The 21,694-nt window shown below is 36.2% G+C and overlaps 1 protein-coding gene across 8 annotated transcripts in view; it reads left to right on the top strand.

The window, feature by feature from the left end:
• Nucleotides 1-5,733: 5,733 nt before the first annotated feature.
• GPHN (gephyrin) overlaps nt 5,734-21,694 on the top strand; it is a 404,083-nt gene continuing 388,122 nt past the window's right edge. For 6 of the 8 annotated variants that reach the window (XM_011384203.2, XM_023526958.1, XM_023526957.1 and 3 more), the window contains exon 1: nt 6,880-7,019. In XM_011384203.2, the coding sequence (XP_011382505.1) occupies nt 6,956-7,019 (64 nt within the window). In that variant the 5' untranslated portion in view covers nt 6,880-6,955. Of the gene's footprint in view, nt 7,020-21,694 lie in introns of all 8 variants that reach the window. The other 2 variants (XM_011384213.2, XM_011384195.2) reach the window with 2 other exon arrangements.

Here is a 21,694-nt window from a genome sequence, read left to right as displayed (position 1 = left end):
AGAAACTTACAGCTTCTTAAAGAATGAACCATTTGCTATCTCCAAAATATGGAAATTGTATGTTCATTATCAGTCAAGTTTATCATCTTTCTCTCAAATGCTCTAAATCCTTCAATTTCTTCAAAACAAAACTGAAATATCATAACTTTTTATTCTACTTTGTTTTTAAGACTTTACATTGGACTCTTTCACTTATATGTCAGTGCAAAGTTATCAGTTAGATTGGCTGGCTGTTCATGGGTGTCTGTATTTTTATAAACCCAGGATATAGATCTCAATTTTGTCTATACAAACTTATTTGATCAACTTACCCAACGTCAGAGACTCATTCAAACTACTCTAACTCCCAAAGAAGTCACTGATACCAAATATTAATTTAAAGTACAGAGAGCGCTATATTTTTCAATGTGGTTAGAATATGTCTATATTTAGGACATCCCCACCTTGGAATCAAACGATTAGGGGAACTGAATTAGTAGTTGGAAAGTATTGGTGGAATTGAAACATCATCATTATAGTTTTATTTATATTTGTAATACTCCAATTATGTTTCTCTGAGAATAAAATTCCTGATATCCTTGACTGTACTGGGAAATATTTTTCAATTTTAAGTTCAACTGAGGAAAACTTCTGTTCCATCAGCAATACATTTACAAAACATAATGTTGGGTAATATTATTTTTGTGGCTTATCTCGTTTATTTTACCTTGACTTTCTAGCTCTTCATGAAACATCTGCTAACATTTCACCGCCTAAAGTTAGCTTTTTGCAGTGAGCTCAAAGTAATTAGTAATGTTTGTCACATTTCTTTCCTAAATGAAATAAGGCCAACAATAGCCTGATACTTTCATCTTTAGTCTAGAATTGCAATCATCAAAGAGGACAAGTATGCAACATTATGCTTTACACTTTTAGAGCCAGGTAGAAAATCCACTTTTAGTATTGTATGAATGAACTATGGTTACCTCAGGTGGTATCTCCTTCTGTAGGCTGTCTTCTGCAATCTGTTACATGCTAAGGCATGTAACGTGCCCTTCTGGTATCTTGGGAGGAGCTTGCATTGCTAGCAATTCAAAGTCCCCGTTTGCTTCATATGCTCTGTATTTAGTCAACAAATACTAGGAGGGATACTTGCTCTGCAACCAATCAGTCCCACAGGAGATACACAAACAGATAAATATGAAACTATTACATGATAAAACGAGATTTTTCAGGACAACTGAAAAATCCATCATCTTTGCTTCCTTCACAAATTCATTTATGCTTCCTAACATTTCAAACTTTTACTTAAGGTTCATTTTAAGCTAAGATACTGTATAAACATCTCTATAAACCATATTTCCTCCAATTTTTAGTCAACGTGAGAGAAAATGGATTATTTAGGTTAACAAAATAAGTTTTTGTACATTGCTTTTATAGAGACAAAAATATTTTTCTATGGTAGCTGTACTTTCAGCTAAGTTTAATTATATAGAAACCAATTAATAATAATAATAATTAAAGAAAAGAATAATACTTGTGAATTTTTAAAATGTTCACGACCTCAATCCATGTCCGTTGTTAAGTTTGGGACAATCTTTTCTTGACTTGTGTATACCGAACATTGAAAACTGAAGGCCTTGTTGACAGAGCCCTTTTAAGAAATCAAATAGCTTCTGGTCACTTGATGGTACTTTTCCATTTATCAAATCTCACCCCCTTTCTCTTTTCTAATAATTCTTTCCTCTTCTAACAAATTCTGTCCTCCTTCCTTATAGCTTACCATTTCTTTGAATTAAGGAGAGAGAAATACCAGTGCTTTCTTTAGAAATCAAACATTTTTTTGTTGTTCCTGGTTTCCTCTTACTATCAGATAAACAGCCATATAAGTAGTGACCTTGCAAATTTGTAAATTGTCAGGGCACATCTGGAAGAACTTCTTTATCTTGTGAATATTAACATGAGATGATGTGGGTAGTTTAAAAGTATAAATTAGAGCCCTCAGAAAAGAACAAAATCTGTAGTAATGGTGGAGAGAGGAAGGAGTCTGTAAAAAGACTCTAACTGCTAACCTAACAAGACACTAGCCTTACATATGGTACCCAGATCAAGTCTCCTTTGATCTTAGTCCATTTGGTAGGGAGGCAGCTGATCTCCAGCCTGTGGGTGAGTACATGATCAAGGCCTCACCAATCAGAAAATGCTATTCCCCTTGCCTTAGTAAGTGCTTTGGGGATGGGCACATGACCTAAATCTATGGTTTTCAAGATTTTATCTCAGGACTCCTTTACATCTTATAAAATTATTGAGGATTCCAAAAACCTTTTTATGTAGGTTATATCTATGTAGGTTATATTTATGTAGGTTATATCTATTGATATTTACTATATTAAAAATGTTTTAAATATAAAAATATACAAACATACCATTAGCTATAAAAGTGATATCTTTACACATCATGTAGCCTCTGGAAAGTTCTCATTATCTAATGAGAAAATGAGAGTGGAAAGACGAATAATGCCTTCGTATTAGTATGAAAATATTTCTGATCTTGCAGATGCACTGAGAGAATCTTGGGGTCTTCAGATGCCCCAGACAGACTTGAAAACTACTGATCTAAATTATAGCCTAGAGAAGTCAATACCATCTTTGCGACCATGTAGAAAGAGCCAATGCAAGAATTTAGTCAACAAAGAACAAAGCATAGCTAAAAGATGACATCTTGATGACATGGTTTCAGATCCTGATGCTAGCGAATACTGAAACTATACATATGTCCGGATTTCCTAGCTACATGAGTCAATAAATTCCTTTTGGTTTAAACTAGGATCAGTCACTTGCAACCAAAAATATCCTCATACATCTCGATTTCCAGATGGGGACCTCAGATGAAGAGAGTAAGGGTGGGAAAAATACAAAGACAAGGGCACAAAATAATTATTCAAGTAGCAATCTGCACAGAAAAAAATATCAAAAATGCAAGGAAAAGTTCAAATTTATTTTAAACATGGAAGACATTGGAAAACATTGTCCTAGTTGTTCCCAAATAAGTGCCATCAAACTCCATGGGCAATTGGAGTGGCTTAGCTTCACTTCACTAAAAGATAACAAAGTCATAGAACTGAAAGCAAAATGTCAAGTTCATTAGTAGGAATGAATAAATTTATCTCACCTGACTGGAAAATTCTTAGAAAACTACTTCTGGGGGAAAAAATTTGGCTACTTAGGTCAAATATTAAAAATTTCTTCAGTATTCTCTATTCTATAGAGCTATATTTTCTCTTAAGTGTCTAATTTCTAAACCCCAGCTTTTAAAGAAACTTTTGAACCTTAATTTCTGATAGGCTGAATTTCTATGTTTTCATGGATATACAGTATGTAATCTGTCACCACTGTACTAGTTTGAACAGTGTCACATCAAATTTCACACCCACCCAGAACCTCAGAATGTGACCTATTTGGATATAGGTTCTTTGTAGATGTAATTAGTTAAATTGGGTCATACTGGAGCACAGTGGGCCTTAAACCTAATGATTGTATCCTTATAAGAAGAACAAATGAAAATACTCATAGAGAAAGCCATGTGAAGACAGAAGCAAACATTGGAGTGATACAGCTATAAGCCAAGGGATGCTGGCAACCACCAGAAGTTAGAAAGACAAGAATTTTTCCCTAGAGCCTTCAGAGGGAGTGTGGCTTTGCTGATACCTTCATTTTTAAACTTCTGGCCTCCAGAAGGTGAGAGAATAAATTTCTGTTGTTTTAAATCACCCAGTTTATGGTACTTATTTATGGCAGTCCTAGGAACTAATACATTGCCTAATTCAGCCAGTTTAAAGTTCTTCTTGACCTTAATCAAGCTTCTTTGGGTGAAAATTATAGGTTTTAATCAACTAGAACTTCACCTTGCAGTCATTTTTTTTTATCGTGCCTAATACACACAACAAAATTACCATTTTAACCATTTTAAGGTGTACAATTCAGTGGTATTAAGTATTATATTCAAAATGTTGCCTGCACCCATTTTTAATTATCTTGGTTTTAGTTGTGGCTATGAGCCAAAAAGGAGGCAGGAGTGAAATGAGCCTTAGAGGCTGAATAATCCATTACCAAATTCATTCTTGCTCACATCGAGTGTTAATTCAGTCTTACCACATAAAAGCAAGTAAGCTATTGCCTTATTTATATTGAAATTGTGATTAACCACAGGAAAACTAAAGTATCACGAGGGCTATGTATAAATACACCATTACAGGAAAAAAACGCGACCTTCATAAGGTTTCATCTTCCTAATGAAAATTGTTATGAAAGTCAGATGTTCACCTTTTATGTTAATCCTCAGTTAATGTAAACTCCTATAGTTTTCATTATTAAAACCTCAAGAATAGAGATAATAAATCCCTGGGCGCTTCTCATTCTTTACATACAAACGCTCAACTCTTTCACTCTAGTTCTCCCCTGTCTCATCATGTTCCTAAGACATTTGTCAATATTTGAAAATACTATTCTCTTCCCACTTTCCAGAACACTTTCTTTGTTGTAACGCCTAATTCCAGGATGAATTTTGAAGAAATGTCGCACTATAACAAGACTAAAAAAGCATGTCTGTACTGCCATATTCATCCAATAACCAGCAGTAAAAGGTCACACTAGACAGTAAGGTCACTGGGTTTTTCCTATTTAAATTTCGTTACAGCTTGCTAAGTTCAGCAGCGATTAATTCACGTGAGGAAAACTGTTAGAAGACAGACATCTATTATAATTTTCCAATTCGGTTCTATTAATCACTTTTTTCAGCAGTTTTAGTAGTTTTACCAAACACATCTCCATATACTTTATAAGGCTTAATTCACCCTGCCCAATTAAATTTTAATGACATTCACCATTTCTAATTTTATACAGAAAGTCCTTTGTTTTGTTATTTGTAAAACAAAGTGCCAGTTTCTTTCCAAGAATAATTATAGCATTTCTAAAGTGAAATGGTATTTAGTCTACCACTTAAAGGGTACTTATTTAGTCTATTACCTTATTTAAAGGATGAAAAAAGCCTAAACTAACTTAAGGTTACAAGACCTATCATTGTCAAGTTTAGAATTTCTCTAAAAATTCAAGACATTTAATCATTTCAAATTTGAGGGACGCTGTAGAGAATATAGGTTACAAAAGTAACAATGTACCCAATTATTTGTTTTTCATCTTTAGTTTGAGATAAAGGAAACCTGTAGATATACTTTTATATATATATAAAAACTTGAAACTAGTTAAGAATCCTTTGGCCACCAGTGATTATTATAGGAGGTGGGTTCATGATCTGGCTTCAATTTTTAATCTACTGTCAAAAATACCAGGAATACACATATTCAAAAGAAATTTTCTAATTCTTTTTTATACAACCTCAATTCTATCCATTGTCTCCTTTGTGCTCCCATTTAAAATGAAATATAACAATGTAAGTCTTCAGTTAGAAGGTAAGTCCACGTTTCAATTGGAATAAAAAACTCAGCCATCAGAATGACATTTTAATTGTGTACACATGTTGATGATTATACATTTTTTTGGCACATTTATTTTCATTTTTATGCTTCTCGGGTTTTACCATGGCTGTGAACCAGGGGGTGGGGAAATATATATATATATAAATATATATAAATATATATATATATATATATATGAATGTGTATGTATCTTTTTTCAAAAGTTGAAAGGGCTAGAAAGGGAACTAAGAAACCGATGTATGAAATAGCCACAGGAGATTAATAACATATTTTATGAAAAATAACTGAAAATAAGTGCCAATAAAAGCTATTTTCATGGTATTCTCATATCCCAAATACTGAAATGAAACTTAATTGCCACGTCCTGGGTTCTAGTTCCACTCAAGTCGGAGGAACATGTTCTTCTCACTAAGACTGGTGCTTTTTAACAGCAGAGACCGTGGTGATGAAGACACAAAACCATGGGACAACGGGAGGATGGGAAGCCAGATATCTACACTCAAGATTCTCTGCTGCAGACTCCTAAGCTTGTGAAGACTGACAAGCAGACTTGGAGATGGGATCCTAAAGCACAGAAGCGGAAATCGTTCAGCAGGGTGAGCAGACTGAGGAAACAAGCGAGAAGATGAGGCAGGACAGGATACCTCCTCCTTTGCCCACGGCGGACTGTCACAGTAGCCACCCTCTGTCACGCATGCGGCTTTCTAAGCTAATTCCAGGTTCCCTGGCGCCTTCAGGGGTCGGCCAGCAGCTCCCAGGGATTGCGAGGAGTGATTCCCCAGCTAAGCTCTTCCCTCGTCCCCTCCGAAGAGCGGCTTCGTGACCCCGAGAGTCGGTCGGAGAAGCCGGGCTCGGCAGGGGATTGCTTTTGTCTGGCGCTCGGCAGGGGCTGCGTTCGTGTCTCGCGCGCACCCGCTCCGCGCTCTCCTAGCCAATCCGGCGCTACTCGCGCGTCCCGGAGCTTTCCGGGGTCCTCCTCAGGCTGAGCCGGCTCCTCTACGCTCTCAGTGCTCCGCAACCGAGCTCTCACTCCTCCCCGCACTCTCCATGAGTTCCACGCCTCGCGGTGTGGCTCCGCCCTGTCCCCGAGTCCGCCCCCGCAACCTCCGGAACGTGTGTTCTCTTTTTCCCTTCACTCCTGCCTTCCAGCAGCCTTGGGTCTCGCGCTGCGCCCGGCGGCTGGGTCTCGCCGCCCTAGCACCAACACCTCCGCGTGCCGTGTCTCCCACCCGCAAATCGCCGCCTCCGACCCGGGCTCGGGGTCGCGCGCCCTTGACTCCGCCCCCTCCCGCGGACTCGCGCGCTCCCTGCCCGGCCTGTCCCCCGGCGCAGGCCGCCGGCGCAAGGCTGCCTCCCCCTCCGTCCCCGCTCACCTCGCGCTCCCGCTCTCGCGCTCTCCAAGGCGAGCGCGCTCCCGGCCGGCGCGCTCTGAGCTCCGGCTTCTCCCGGCTCCTGTCAGTGCGGTGACTGCGCTGGGAAACATGGCGACCGAGGGAATGATCCTCACTAACCACGACCATCAAATCCGTGTCGGAGTCCTCACAGGTAACCGGGGAAAGAGGTCCGGTACCGCCACCGCCGCTGTCCCCGACTTGCCTCACGCTTCTTGCCTGTGGTGACCCTTCTCTGCGGCCTCAAGAGGAGGGAAGACTGAGGAGGGGGACGGGAAGGGGGGGCGTTTTACAACCGCTGAGAGCTGCTGGAGGTTAGGGTGTTCCCGCGGGGCCCCCGGGAGCTGGAGCCCGCCCCGTGGGATGCCAAGCCCCAGCGCCTTCGCAGCCGAAGTCCCTGGTCCCCGGGGACTGAGGGGCCGGTGCGGCGGGCGCTGCGGGGCTCCTTGCTACCGGTGCAGGCGGCGGGATCCCGGCTCCGCAGTCTGGAGTACGGCGCTCTCCGCTGGCCCGCGCGCTTCCTCCGCTAATGCAAGTCCCGGCGAGGGGGGAATCCCAATCCCACCCTTCCCTCCACTCTCCCCCTCCCCCACCTGAAAGGACCCGCGCGGCTCCTGCGGTGCTTGCCCGGGGCACGGGCCGGACAGGACTGGGGTGTTCATCAGGCAGAACCCTGCTCCGCCTCATGCTGCCCCTCGCAAGCCGGGCATCTCCTCAGTCACCCATGGGACACCCCTTGTCTCCCCCGGGATGTGGGGCATCGGCTTGCACCCCGACCTCGGAAAGTGTCTGCATTCCACCTTCCCGAACTAAGGGCCCTCTGCCCGCCTCTTCGTTTCCTTAGAGAGAGAGGCTGCAGCTTGCGGCTGGGGATCCAGCCCTTTCCACTTGAGAGAGGATTCCCCCACTTGGCTTTTGTGTCCTCCTCCCTTCTGGGAACCCCCTCGCGGGATGGTCCCGAGGCTGGTGAGGAGCGCACTTTTCCCGGGTCGCGTTTCCCTCCCTCGCGGAAGCCCTGTGTGCCCTGCATATCTGATTTCGTTGCGTTGTATTTGGGTAATATCCCTCCCTCAGTTAAGGCGATAGGCGGTTGCTGCAGGGCATGACTTCCGAGGTGAATAGCAAGCCGATTTGTAAGGGTTTCTGCTGTGATTCTGTAGTTGGCAAGGCTTATATATAATTGAGTGGCGAGGTGGGGGTTAAAGAACTATATTTGGAATCTGAAGGCTTAGTTCGGAGTAAAGGAAATCCAAGACTTACTGTTGTGATTTCGGAAAAAGAAACGATGTAAACGGGAATCCTAGTGTCTCCCTCCACCCCTCCACCTCTCCACTCTTCCACCCCCCTCCCAGTTCTTTTTAATTTTTTTCGCTTGTCAGATTCTGACAGGTTGAGACGGTGCTCGAGAAGGGACTAAATTGAATGAGACTTGTTTTATTATTAGGTACAAAAAAATCATGCTGGTAGATCTGAGTGCAAAGCTTAATTTGGCTGCTGAGTTTGATGAAAAGGAGATATCTATGACATTCCTTCTACTCTTTTAAGTAAAGAGGTTGCCTTTCCCTGATATTCTTTCCAAATGTTAATAGATGTGATTTATTGAATTTTTCCTAATCGAAAGCCCCACGGGTAGGGAAACCAGTCTAAACCAGTTTCCAGGAAGGGAATCCCCCTAAATCAGAAGATGTGCTGTTCTCGTTTTTTGGTGCTGAAATTGTTGCCTTGTGCAAAGATTCAGTTATATCTCAGAATTTGTTAGAGTTGACATTGCTGATTTTCAGAGAATCTCAACACGGGATGTAAAGTGTAAACCCTATATCAACCCTCAATTTGCACTTTAAATTCCAGCCATGTTTTGAAAATTAATAGAGTAGTAAGAGTGAAGCTTAATAAAAACCACAGTATGTCTACTGTCAGATGTTTGACAGGTCATACACAGGTGTTTTAAAGTTAAACCATAGAGACTTTTTGTAAAAAACATTTTTTAAATTTAAATTTTCCCCAATTTTATTTAGTGAATCATCTTACTTGGGCCAAGTGACATAGTAGATAGGTGTTGTACAGATGCTTTGAAAGATGCGGTCCTTGTATCCCTGCAGTCCAATAAGAATAATAACATTGAAATGCAAACAACTAAAGAAACAATGTATATAATTATTTTGTTAAAATTGTCAAATAAGTTACCTGTGAGTTTGAGGGCTAAATGTAAAAGGAATTCTATATTCAGATAGATTAGGAGCAGATATGATTTCCTGAAGGCAGAATTTAGTACATTTACTAGCGATGAGAAGAAACTGACATTTTTAAGGGGAGTCGAAAGTCAGTGGCAACCTTACAAATGAAAATGTGGTGAGCATGAGGCTTTCGAGCAAAATAAAAATGTGCTACAAAGGCCTTGAAAAGCCCAGGTGGGATAGTTAGGCAGCACAGGCATAATGTCAAGGAGAGAACTTGCCAGTGGAATTAAGGAATCAAAGGTAAACTGGAGAAACTGTCTCATGAGAATAAGGTACAGTTTAGGGGAAAAAGTCTAGGGTCCGGAATAAGGATGTAGCTGAAGGAATAAAGAGGAAGTTGCAGATTTCGGAGAAGTGGTAACAGGACAATAGGATTTGATGATAAAACGGATATTAGAAGTCAGAAACAACTGAGGTTTTTATGTGAAAAGTTATTGCTATAAATATTATCTATTATGATAGAGCCTGGACATATGGAGAAGAATCAGGGGAAAGAGCACCAGCCCTCAGTCTGCAAATAATGAATTTTATTACAAACAGCTTAATATTTATACTCTTGACTCCATGTTATTTTGTGCAAAAAAAAAATATATATATATATATATATAAATGAAGGTATGTTGTTTAATTGTCTTGTAGAACTTTAAGTTTGCAGTTTTAATGTGTGCAATTATTCCTTACCGAACTTAAGTACTGCGATTTCATATTTAAGAAAATTGAGTTAAGAGGCCACACTTAAAACTGTGATTTTATGAGTTGTAATTTGAGGCTCTCTTTAAACGTGGAGGGCTTGTTTCATAAAATATCCTCTGCATACTTCATAATAGGAATTTTAAGTATTTTATCTAAATCTGTTTGACAGAGGTAGTGGAAAGAATTGTCTACCCATGCACATTTTGCAGTGTGGTAGTATTTTTGTGAAATTATATTGTCACTTCTACAGTCTTTAATTGGTTTCTTTGTGATGTTTTTGATTATCTGTTGAAAGATAGTATTTATACTTGGAAATTTCATCTTCTAGATGTTTTCTTATTCTTCATTTCAGCTATGAATTTGGTAACTATAGTGTGCAGTCTGTTGAAACTTCTCATCAAGTGAATTACTATTAGAATTTTGAAAGACTAATGCAAGAAAGGAAAATATTTAATAAAGGCATTTTTTTTTTTACTTGGCTATCTTGAATTATTTAGGGCTTGGAAGTCAGATTTGATAATATAACATATATATTTTAGTTTTGCTAATTATTTTTATCAGGAAATTGGGGACTTTTTGTATATAAAATAGGTTATCATGGAAACATTTTATGTTGAACATTATTGTCTATCTCTAGAACAATATCTGTTAGTAATTATGTTGATTGGCCACAAATGAAGGTTATTTGGTCTTTGGTGACATAAGACCTAGTATCAATATCAGTTTCTAATGTTCTCTACTTCTATTGCTATTTCTAACAGAGACTAAAGATAATATGATAATGAATAACGAGAGGCAAATAAGTATGTGCTGCTTTGAAACTAGAAACAAGATATAGGGCAGATGTAGGATTTTTTATTTTTATTTTTTTTGAATAGCTTCGGTAGTAATTATACTTACAGTCTTAACAGTTACACAGGAGGTTGACTGTATTTCAGATGTGTCACTTCACCTGTTTTTTTCTATTTCTAAAGAAGCAGTTTATCAAGGGGGCATGCTAGTTCTACTATAAAAGTTTCATGGAAACATCAGGAACATAATGAGTATATGTATTTTTGTGTATAGTATAGAATGAGATAGATTACGTTCCATTGGCTATTTAATATCGTGTTAGCTAGCCACTGCTAATGTTCGGTACCAAAGCACTTAAAGATGATATCCCATTACCTAAATTTTTACTAACAGTGGCATGGAAAGGTCATTTTTAGGAAGGGTCATGTTAAAATCACATTTTTGCTCTAGTAATATACATTTTTATTGCACTAAGCTGTAGGTTTGCAATCAGTAAGAGTTGTTAGAGCAAATATAAGACTGGATTATAGAGAGATAAAAGGCTAATTGTAAACTAGAACACCTGAAAATATTAGTTGCATGTTGGGAGTATTTCAGTCATTCATAAGTAAAATCATTCAAAATATTTTTAAAAAAATTCGATATCAAGGAGATGATAACCATATACTCTGGAATTGTTCAAGCATTTGTTTTATTTCATTGTTCAGGCATTTATTTTATTTCATTCTTCAACTCTGGAATTGTTCAAGCATTTATTTTATTTCATTCTTCCACTTTATCCTTGTGCGTTACAGCTGTCAATATTATTTTCTGAAAAGCCCATTTATTGATGAGGCTATATAAATATATCTTTGTTTTGAGAATACGTGTTGTCATTAAGTAGCAAAATCACTATTGCAAACAAAACCTAAATTCTGCTAAATGGAATTGTGTGTTTTGACAAACATACCAATATTGATCTATATGACTTTTGTTAAAAAGAAGCCTATATCTCAAACTATGTTGTTCTTTCATGAATTTTTGGTTGGAAGCAATGTATTAGAGGATTACATTTTTAGTTAAAGTAGGAAATTATTAAATTAATTTCTAATGAATGTACTAATACCGTTATCACTGGCAAAAGTCTATAAATTGTTAGTACATAGGTTGTTACATATTGAGAGTCTTAACTATTAAAAACACATATGACTATTTGACTTTAATTGAGAGGTATATGGTGGAGAATCAGCAGAATGTTATTGGGGAAGAAATGATCTCTGAGTCTGTTTTTACTCTTGTAGGTTATTCCTGGTTAAGTAGAATAGGGTGCTTTCTTGAAATACTGAGTAAAACAGGTAAAATCTATACTTTGCTCCTGGAAATAGAATTGAAGAATAGGATTGAAAAAGCATGTTTGGAATTTGAGATGTTAAAAAAAAATAACACTGAAAAAGAAAGTAAGCACAGGGATTTCTTCTTTAACAACTGGGCAGAGACGATGAATACCAAGGCAGAAGAAAAGGTTAATATGCTTAAAAGTAATTGAGATTGTAGTTAGTATGAATAATATGCAATCTTAATTTTTGAGTGACCTCCCAAAAAGCAAATGTCTAATGAAGTGTTGTCACGTAGAAGTTCTGTTCAGGTTGTTTGGTGAGTTCATAAGGGAATTTGTATTTAGTTAATTTTAACTACGTAGAACTGCTCGAAAATTTTATAATTAAGATAAACAACCCTAACAACTTTTATAGTAGTTTTGCCAGTGAGGATACATTTTGAAAGAATGGAATTAAATTTACTATGCTTTAAAAATTTTACTAATTTGAAAAATAAAGGAGCAAAGAAATGAGATCTGGTAAAAAGAGTATTACACAGTTTTTGCCCTGCTTCTCAAATTGGGGCACATGACATTGTGTCAAGGGATACTCTAAGGACACCTTAGAATCTAAGCTGTGGGAACAAACGTAATAATTCTTGAAGTAGTAATTGTACTTGAGACTATGCAATTTAAACCACTTTAATATTAGATAAGCATGAGTAAATTAGGCACAGAGTGTAGAATTCTCATGAGCTTTTAAAATAAATCAGAAACTTCAGAGAAATTTCAAGTGAATCCATTGTATAACTCCAGATTTTGTCTTTCTTCTGTTATTGGTACTTTGGCAAAAAAAAAAAAAAAATTTAAGGAGCACTGGTCACAGAAGGAACACTGAAAGACCCATTTTCTAATGCTAGTCTGGCCAGTAAAATTTTGTAACCTCGAGCAATATTACTTAACTCTCTCTCTCTCTCTCAATTTTTCTCACCACCGACATGAAGGAATCATTCTCTAAGGTCACTTTAAGCTCTTGTGGCAATGTATGTTTCTATCTTTTAACATCTTGACCAGCTGGAAAGAGAAAGAATATCAAGCTTAGTTGATTTTTTTTGGTTTTTATGTTGGAAACGATAATGGGAAAGGGAAAATTATACGTAAAAATTGCAAGAGAATAAGAAATGGAAAAAAAGATAAAAATTTCACAAATTAGGTCTTGTCAGTATAAACTGAAGGAGAAATATTTAGATTTTTTTTTATTTAGAAATTTTTGTGGCATTAATCCTCTTTCTGTTACCAGTAGGTTTAGTCTCAGTTTCAAATTCAGCTCAAGCCTCATTTCCTCAACTAAACCTTTCCTAGGAATTATTCTCTACAATAATATCATTCTTTGTTTTCCTACAGTGTTTATAAATTTTTGCCTATACCTTGTAATCATGTACAAGTGAGAAGCTGCAAAGTATAGTTAAAATAAATAAATAAATAAAGGACTTTGGAGTCCAACAGACTTAGATATTAGACCCTGTTGGGCCAGTATTGTGGGAGATCATTTAACCTCTCTGAATTTCAGTTTCCTTCTCCAAAATGAAGATGGCAACACTTATTTCACTGAGGTTATAAGAACTAAGATAATATGTGAAAATGCCTACCATGTATGTCTGTCTTGCACTATGTACTCAATAATCTTCTTTTCCTCTTCATATGTTGCTTACGTACAGTTTGCTAATAGCTTCATGTACAAACATCTTATTCAAAGCAGATTTTAAAGTTCTTGAAACAGGTGATTGTGTCCTTTACCTCTTTTGTGGCTTTTTGTCATAGCAACTATTAATGAGATAATTGCATAGAAGATGTTTAATTAAAAAAAAAAATGGATGGTGTGACATTTATATAGGAGCTTAAGAATCACCTACCTGGAAATAATTAGGTAAACCAGAACTTCACTGTTATTAGTAAAAAAGAGTTCAGGGTAGGTGGAGTGCGGTTTAGTATTTTTTGGATACATTTATAACTGGTATAAGGTAATATTAATAATGTGTATTTGAGACACTTTACACTATCAAATTTAATATGTTGTCTCTTAATTGATGATCTTAGTGTGTATGAGGATCATTTTAGAGTAATTTTTAAGATATCTTAAAAGAATTTAAAATTATAAGTAAAAGAAATTCTGAAAATGCTATTATTTGTTTTAAAGGTTATTTGTGATGCCAAAATAGCAAAATGGCATAAAATAGGAGTCAACTTACCAGTTTCTTTAGCTTCGAGTTGGGGTAATTATGCTTACCTTACAGGATTAAGTGAGGAACAAAGGAAATAATGTATTTAATATTCAGTACCTACTATGTGCCAGGCTCTATACTCGAGTGAGGGATACCATAGTGAATAAGATAGACATACATCCTCATCTTCTTGGAGCTTATGTTTTAGCACTAACATGAACACACTAATGAAGTTGGATATTGACAAATTCATGCTTCATTTATGTTGCATTTCTAGGAATAAAGAGCTTCTATATTTTATGTTTGATAAAGATAAATATAAACACCAAAATTGTTTTCATGTCAAGCCACCTTTGACACAAATTTTTATTATTTTTGTTTGTTTATTTATTTATTGCTTTTATTTATTTATTTTTATTACGTTTATTGGGGGTACCATTGGTTAATACAATTATATAATTTTCAGGTGTACATTATAATTTGACATCTATATATTCTATTGTGTGATTACCACTCAAAGTTCAGTTTCTTCAGCTGCCGTATATTTGAGCTTTTACCCACTTCACCCTCCCCCTACCCTTCTATATCTGACTCCCTTTACCCTGTCTACCTCTTCCCTCCTCCCCCGCCCCCTACCTTCTGATAACCACTAGTACATTGCCCATGTCCCTGAGTCTCTGTTTGTCCTGTCCATTTGTTGCTTTTAGGTTTCTGTCCTACATATAAGTGATATCATGTGATTTTCAACTTTTTCTGTCTGGCTTATTTTGCTTAGCATGATTATCTCAAGGTCCATCCAGGTTGTCATAAATGGCATTATTTCATCTCTTCTTATGGCTAAGTGATATTCCATTGTATATACATACCACAGGTGCTTTAGCCAGTCATCTATCATAGGACACTTCGGTTGCTTCCATGTCCTGGCCACTGTGAATAATGCTGCTATGAACATCGGTGTGCAAATATCTTTTCGGATATGGGTTTTCAAGTCTTTGGGGTAAATACCCAGTAGAGGGATTGCTGGATCATATGGTAGATCAATTCTTAGTTTTTTGAGGAACCTCCATACTGTTTTCCATAGTGGCCGTACCAATTTGCAGTCCCACCAGCAGTGTATGAGGGTTCCTTTTTCTCTGCATCCTCTCCAGCATTTGTTATTACTTGTCCTGTTGATGATAGCTATTCTAACAGGTGATACAAATTTTTAAACTATTACACATTTCCTGCTTTCTCAGATAGAAGATATTGAACATAATATAATTATTTTTCTTCAGTCAGGTTTAACTAATTATAGCTGACATTTATTGGGCCTGTAAATGGTATAAGCACTTTGCATATGTTATTCAATCCTTACTTTTATAAGGTACTACTGTATTATTCTTCTTATATTGCCTGAGAAGTAGAGGAGTTAAGTAACTTGCTCAAGATAAACCAGTGGCCATGCCAGAATTCAAGCACAGGTTTGACTGTGCTCTTAGCAATTACATTTCTATATTCTATTCTTAATATCTGTTATAGTGGAGTGTGGTAGTATAGTTCTATACTGTATTTACTTTTGGTTTGTGACTTTATATACTTCCCTTTCCCTTCAAATTCCTAATCTGCCATAGTCCTGAGAAGCACATAAACAACCTTGCTAAGAATTATGTATATCACATTTAGTTAATCTTAAACTAAGGTCTAAAGAATAAGTATTTTCACTTTTGGGTTGAGGATATTAGAGGATGAATGGGTATTGCTTATCAATTTACTTATTTCTTTGTACTTTGAGATTTCAGAATCATGGTTAATTGGATCTGCCTGATGCTGAAAATGTTAATAAAAATGTAGAAATTTGAGAAAGGAAAAGAAAGTACAGTCTGAATGCTAAATGGAAATGAAATGTTTTCTTTAATCCTCTATGTACTGTTAAGTTCTTTTTTAAAAGAACATTAAGAAAAAAGTACACTTGAAGTTGATGGTCTTTAAAGTCTAATTCAGGTTAAGAATTTTTGGATATCTTGGAAACGAATAGAGTAAATATTTTTAGACAGAAAAACAATAAAACATTTTAAAAAGTGATTAAATTTCCCCTTCCACTTGAATCAATACTGGGTATTTTGATTCCTATGCCGTTTTAAAATTGTACTTTGATAAAATTAATATCCCTACAATAGAAGTTACATTTGAATTTAGTTACAAGTGGGAAAGCTCCTTATTTCTTAAGTCATATTTTTATTGAGTTTTAAAAACTTTAATTAAAGTGTATTTGTGTGTTGCAAAAACTGTAACAATACAGAAAGGTGAAATGTGACATTAAGCTCCACCTTAAGATTTTGTTTTTGTTTATTATTTTATATACGAGCATATATTTGAATATACACATACGGAATCAGACATTATATCAGAGGTTGCAGGTTGGCAGACTGCTGGCCATAATTGACCAGTAAACATGTTTCATGAGTATGTTTTTACAAAAAGGTATGTTTCTAACATTTTTAAAAAGGATATAATACACATAAACCAATTTTTTAGCTTTTCGAGATTCGGCAACACTGCAATCTCTTTCTCATGTGACAGTAGTTGATTAGAATGGCTGTCTCCTTGAGATAAGGGCCTGTATTCTCTAGTTTTCCACAATTCCCACTTAACCTATGTATGTTAATCTGCCTCACTCCATAGGCATTTGAGTTTGTGATCTTTGCTTGAACATAGTATGCTGAAACTCCTCTCTCCAGCTTATCTTTGACATCCTTTCATATTAGTGAAAATAATAGTTAACTTCACTGAGAGCTTACCAAATATTAAATACTTTTCTAGAGCCTATTAATTCTTTTAATCCTAACAGTATCACCAATTCACAGTTGAAATTGTAGCAGAGGCTAATTTGCTCAAATTACTGAGATAAGAGACCAAGCTGCCAGTTGAACCCATGTAGTCCGTTCCTAGAGTGTAAGCTCTTTACCACTACTTTATACTTCTTGGCATGTAACAGTTCATATAACTAACTATACATCTTTCTTTTTAATGGCTCTATTACATTGCATCACACGTTATGATTTAATCAGTCCTCAATTGATGAACGTTGAAGTTTCTAATTTTTCACCAGGACAAATGTTGTAGATAATAACATTGTACATCTATCATTGCATATTTGTGAGGTTTTTTAATGTAAGATTAATTATAATAAATAGAATTTGGGGATCAATTGTATGTGGTTTTTAAAATTTTGATAGAAATTAGAAGCTTGCTTTCCAAAAAAGGATGTACTAATTATAATTAATATTCTCATCTTCATTTGGTATTATCTTTTTAATCATTACAAGTTCTTTTGAGATATCTCGAGTTAGTTATATTAGTGAATTAGAACTTTTTATTGCAAATGACAGATACTCAGCTCAAAATAGTTTAAATGAAAAGGGGACTTTATTAATTTACATGACCACAGAGTATAGAGGAAGAACTGACTTTAGGGACTCAAGCAATGTGTACTGGGAATTAGTGTAATCACAGACTCTTACTCTCCATTTCAGTGCTTTGTTTTTCTGAGTATGTTACAGGCTGACTTCATGTAGCCAGAACTGGGGGAGATGGGAACATTAGGAGATACAGTAATAGACAAGTTCAGGCTTTCCTCTTCTCAACTAGTGAATCCACAGGAAAGATTTTCTTTCTCATGGCATTTGTATGTTAAATTATACAATGCTCCATCATGTCCATCTTGGGGCCAGTCATTGTGACTGGGATAGTGAGAACTTTGGCCAGTTCTGTATCACATGTCTATCTTGGGAGTGAGACACTAAGCAACCTCACCAGAATCACATAGAGAGGAGAAAGGGAAGCCTTCAGAAGAGGAGTTTCTGCTAATAAAAAGGGATAAGTGTGCTGGGGAGACAGCTCTATTGCTAGAGGTTCCCTGAAGTCTTGATGCAGTTTTGCTTTCTTTTTTCCTAAGCATATACTTTATTATATCTACCCCATTTCCTCTTTCTCCTGCTTCTTCCATGAAAATAGTCCTCTGGCAGACAATTCTAAATTAGAGCCAGTTATAGTATGAGAATTAGGGCGTTAAAGTCAGCGCCCCTAATATCAACAGTGGTTATTTTATTTATCAGAAGCATTCACAAAAAGTCATAGTATGAGAATTAGGGTGTTAAAGTCAGCGCCCCCTAATATCAACAGTGGTTATTTTATTTATCAGAAGCATTCACAAAAAGTCACTACTTTTTCATATCTGTATAGGAATGGTTATCTAAAAACATTTTCAAACAGTAATATACATATAATGGAGAGTAAGATTTTACTAGTTTTTACAACAACCCTTGTATGTTGCTTTATTTTAAATTTGTGATCAGCTATTGGTTTTTAGTCTTTTTTTCTACAAATGATCTTTCTCAGTGTTTCTTAAATTTTGTTCTAGCAACTCTTCTCTGGGAGATGTTATAACAGGTGTAGTATGAAGAGGTTTTTATATGGACAAATTAGTTTGGGAAGTGCTATATAATATATCCCTCCTTTGGGAGATTCCCAGTTTATTTATTAAAGTATATTAGCATTTTAAAAATGTGATATTAGAATTGTGAATCCTGTTGAACTTTATTTAGTCTAGTGTTTTCACAACTTTTTGATAATGGAACACTTTTTCAAGACACACGAGAGTTCCCTTCAACACCTTTTTGGGATATAATGGTTTTTGCCCTGCAAATGATCTTTTGGAAGTCTATGTAAGACCTTTATACTTATTCTTTTAGCTTTTTGCTGTAGAAATAGTGGCTTCCTACTATAATCTTCCTACTGTGAAAATTAATTCTTTTATTCCGGATTTATCTTTAAAATATACATATTTCCCCCAATCATTCACCAGCTCTCATTTTTTTAATTTTTCTTTTTTTATATTAAAATATTGGCTGAACATATTATTCAGAAAATCCATTACAGCAAAGAGTAGAAAGACCAATCTTGATTCTGTTACTACTATGTGGGGAAGAACACTGGATCAAGTTCTATTTTGGATATTTCCAGTACGAGTTTGGTATCATTATCTGTAGGATGAAAAGTTAAATAAATACTCTCTAAAATCACCTTCAGCTCTCAAATTTTATTAATCCCAATCTCAGGAACATACCTCATGTTTACTATTCTCTTATTGCTTGATTTATTATCTACAATCTATTAATGACAGCAAAATTACTCATCTGAAATACTTTCCTTACTTCAAACAGGAAAAATTGCTAGAAAAAGGCACCAACAGTCATACCAAATGTACATGGAAATAAATGTCTGTTACCTCCACTGCATAATATGTGCAATTTTATTTTGTTCAATATCACATGCTACAGAGTTCAGATTGCAAAATGCTTAAGATTTAGAATAAAAGTTATATGCATATTAAGTGTAATAACTGATGCACATAATCAAGCTTTAAGTGTAATAACTGATGCACACAATCAGGTCCTCAAATAATATTGTATCATTCAAGATTGTTTCATTATAACCTTGATGAGAAAAATTAAAATCAATTCTGGGCTAGGACCACTATGTGTGGCATTTACCGTGTCTGCGTGGGTTTTCTCTGGGTACTCTAGTTTCTTTCCATAACCCAAACGTGCACATTTCAGTGTTTAATATTAGAAGTTTTGGGTCCTTACTCAGAAGTTTGACGTTTTTGTTACCAGAAAAATGCCGTACGAACTTAACTTTTGTTTATATCAATTAGTCTGTGGTAAAATTGGTTTCAGTCTATGTCATTTCACTTAAAATCAGTTTCCAAGAACCTATGCAGTGTCAAGTGAGGACTTAATGTACTCAGAATTGTAGGTGGGCTGTAGGTTAGACCACCTGAGTTTATATGTAAGTGAAGTTGTCAGAGTTATTTAACTTCTCTAAGCCTCAGTTTTCTAATCTGTAAAATGGGGACTGCCAATGCCTGCCTTAGATAATTTTTTGGCAGGAAAGTTTGAGAATCATTGACTTAATACTGGCTTTGGATTTTCCAATATTCTTTTGCAGATGGGTCTGTGAAGTAATAATAATTTTTTAAAATTGTCATTTATACATAATAAAACATTCCTTTCTGATTCTTAATGCAGTTCAGAAGTGGGTTATATATAATACATGAGAAACTTGAAATAGACATCCCTCCTTCATAGTAAGAACTTTTAAGCAGATAGTTATGAATCTTATTTTATTACTTGATCACTTTTCTGTCCATAATTAATATATTATTCTGACCACTTGTACAACCCAGTTCAGTATATGTTAGTACACTTGGGTTGCTATAACAAAGTACCATAGATTGGGTAGCTTATAAACAACAGAAATCTATTTCTCACAATTTTGGAGGCTGGGAAGCCTAATATCTTCTAATATTAAACACTGAAATGTGCACGTTTGTGTTATGGAAAGAAACTAGAGTACCCAGTACATTCAATGTCCGGTGAATGCCCACTTCCTGTAGATAGGTGTCTTTTCTCTTTCTCCTCATATGGTAGGAGTGGGGAGGAAACTCCCTGGGGTGCTGCCCTCATGATTAACCACCTCCCAAAGGCCCCACCTCCAAACCATCACATTGGAAGAATAGGTTTCCTCATATGAATCTGGAAGGGAGGGTAGGGCACAAACATCCAGTTTGTAGCAGTATATACCACATGCTGCTTTATGCATTATGTTGGGAACTAAGACAGGCAAACCCAGAGATATGCAGGTTGGTTCCAGACCACCACAATAAAGTGAGTATCACAATAAAGCGAGTCACATGAATTTTTTTGGTTTCCCAGTACATCTAAAAGTTATGTTTATACTATACTGTAGCATATTGAGTGTGCTACATTTAAAAAATAGTGTACATACATTAATTTAAAAATGCCTTATCGGAAAGGCGTCATGGTACAAAAAAACCTTTATTGATTTAAAAATAAATGCTAACCATCATCTGAATTGTAATCTCTTTGTTGGTACAGGGTCCTACCTCCGATTTGTTATAATAATAATAATAGTAATAATAATGATAATCATCATCATCATCATCATCATCATCATGATGTCTGGGAAGCACAATAAAGCATAGTGCAATAATAGGAGATATGCCTGTAAATATTTATAGTGTCCTTTAAGCGTGGGAAATTGGCTGTAAAGTAGATTTACATTTTAAGCCATTTATATATTAAAACATTTGGCAAGTACTGTATGATAGGGTTTACCAAACTTTTTCCATAAAATGCCTGATAGTAAATATTTTAGGCTTTTTGGGCTATTCGATTTTTGTCACAAGTACTCAGCTCTATCCTTGTAGCATAAAAGCAGCCATAGACAATATATAAATTAACAAACATGACTGTGTTCCAATAAAACTTTATTTGCAAAAATAGACAGTGGGCCAGAATTGTTCAGTCCATGCTCCAAGACATAGTCTATGTTAAGAAAGCATAATTCCAAGTTACTTGCGTGTGAATTGAACTTTTATATTAGTTAAAATTTACATTATAAGCTGCCGCAACATTTAGTGGCTTAATGCTACAATTTAATGTCTTTCACATATCTATGAATAAATTTGGTGTTTCTGCTTTAGGTAGCATTGCTTGGGCTTCTGGTATAGCTGCAGTCACCCGGAGGC

This window comes from Pteropus vampyrus, unplaced genomic scaffold, assembly GCF_000151845.1.
Source record: "Pteropus vampyrus isolate Shadow unplaced genomic scaffold, Pvam_2.0 Scaffold15, whole genome shotgun sequence".
Classification (NCBI taxonomy): Eukaryota; Metazoa; Chordata; class Mammalia; order Chiroptera; family Pteropodidae; genus Pteropus; species Pteropus vampyrus.
The sequence above is the reverse complement of the archived record's forward strand: the minus strand, read 5'-3'. Positions and strand labels throughout refer to the sequence as shown.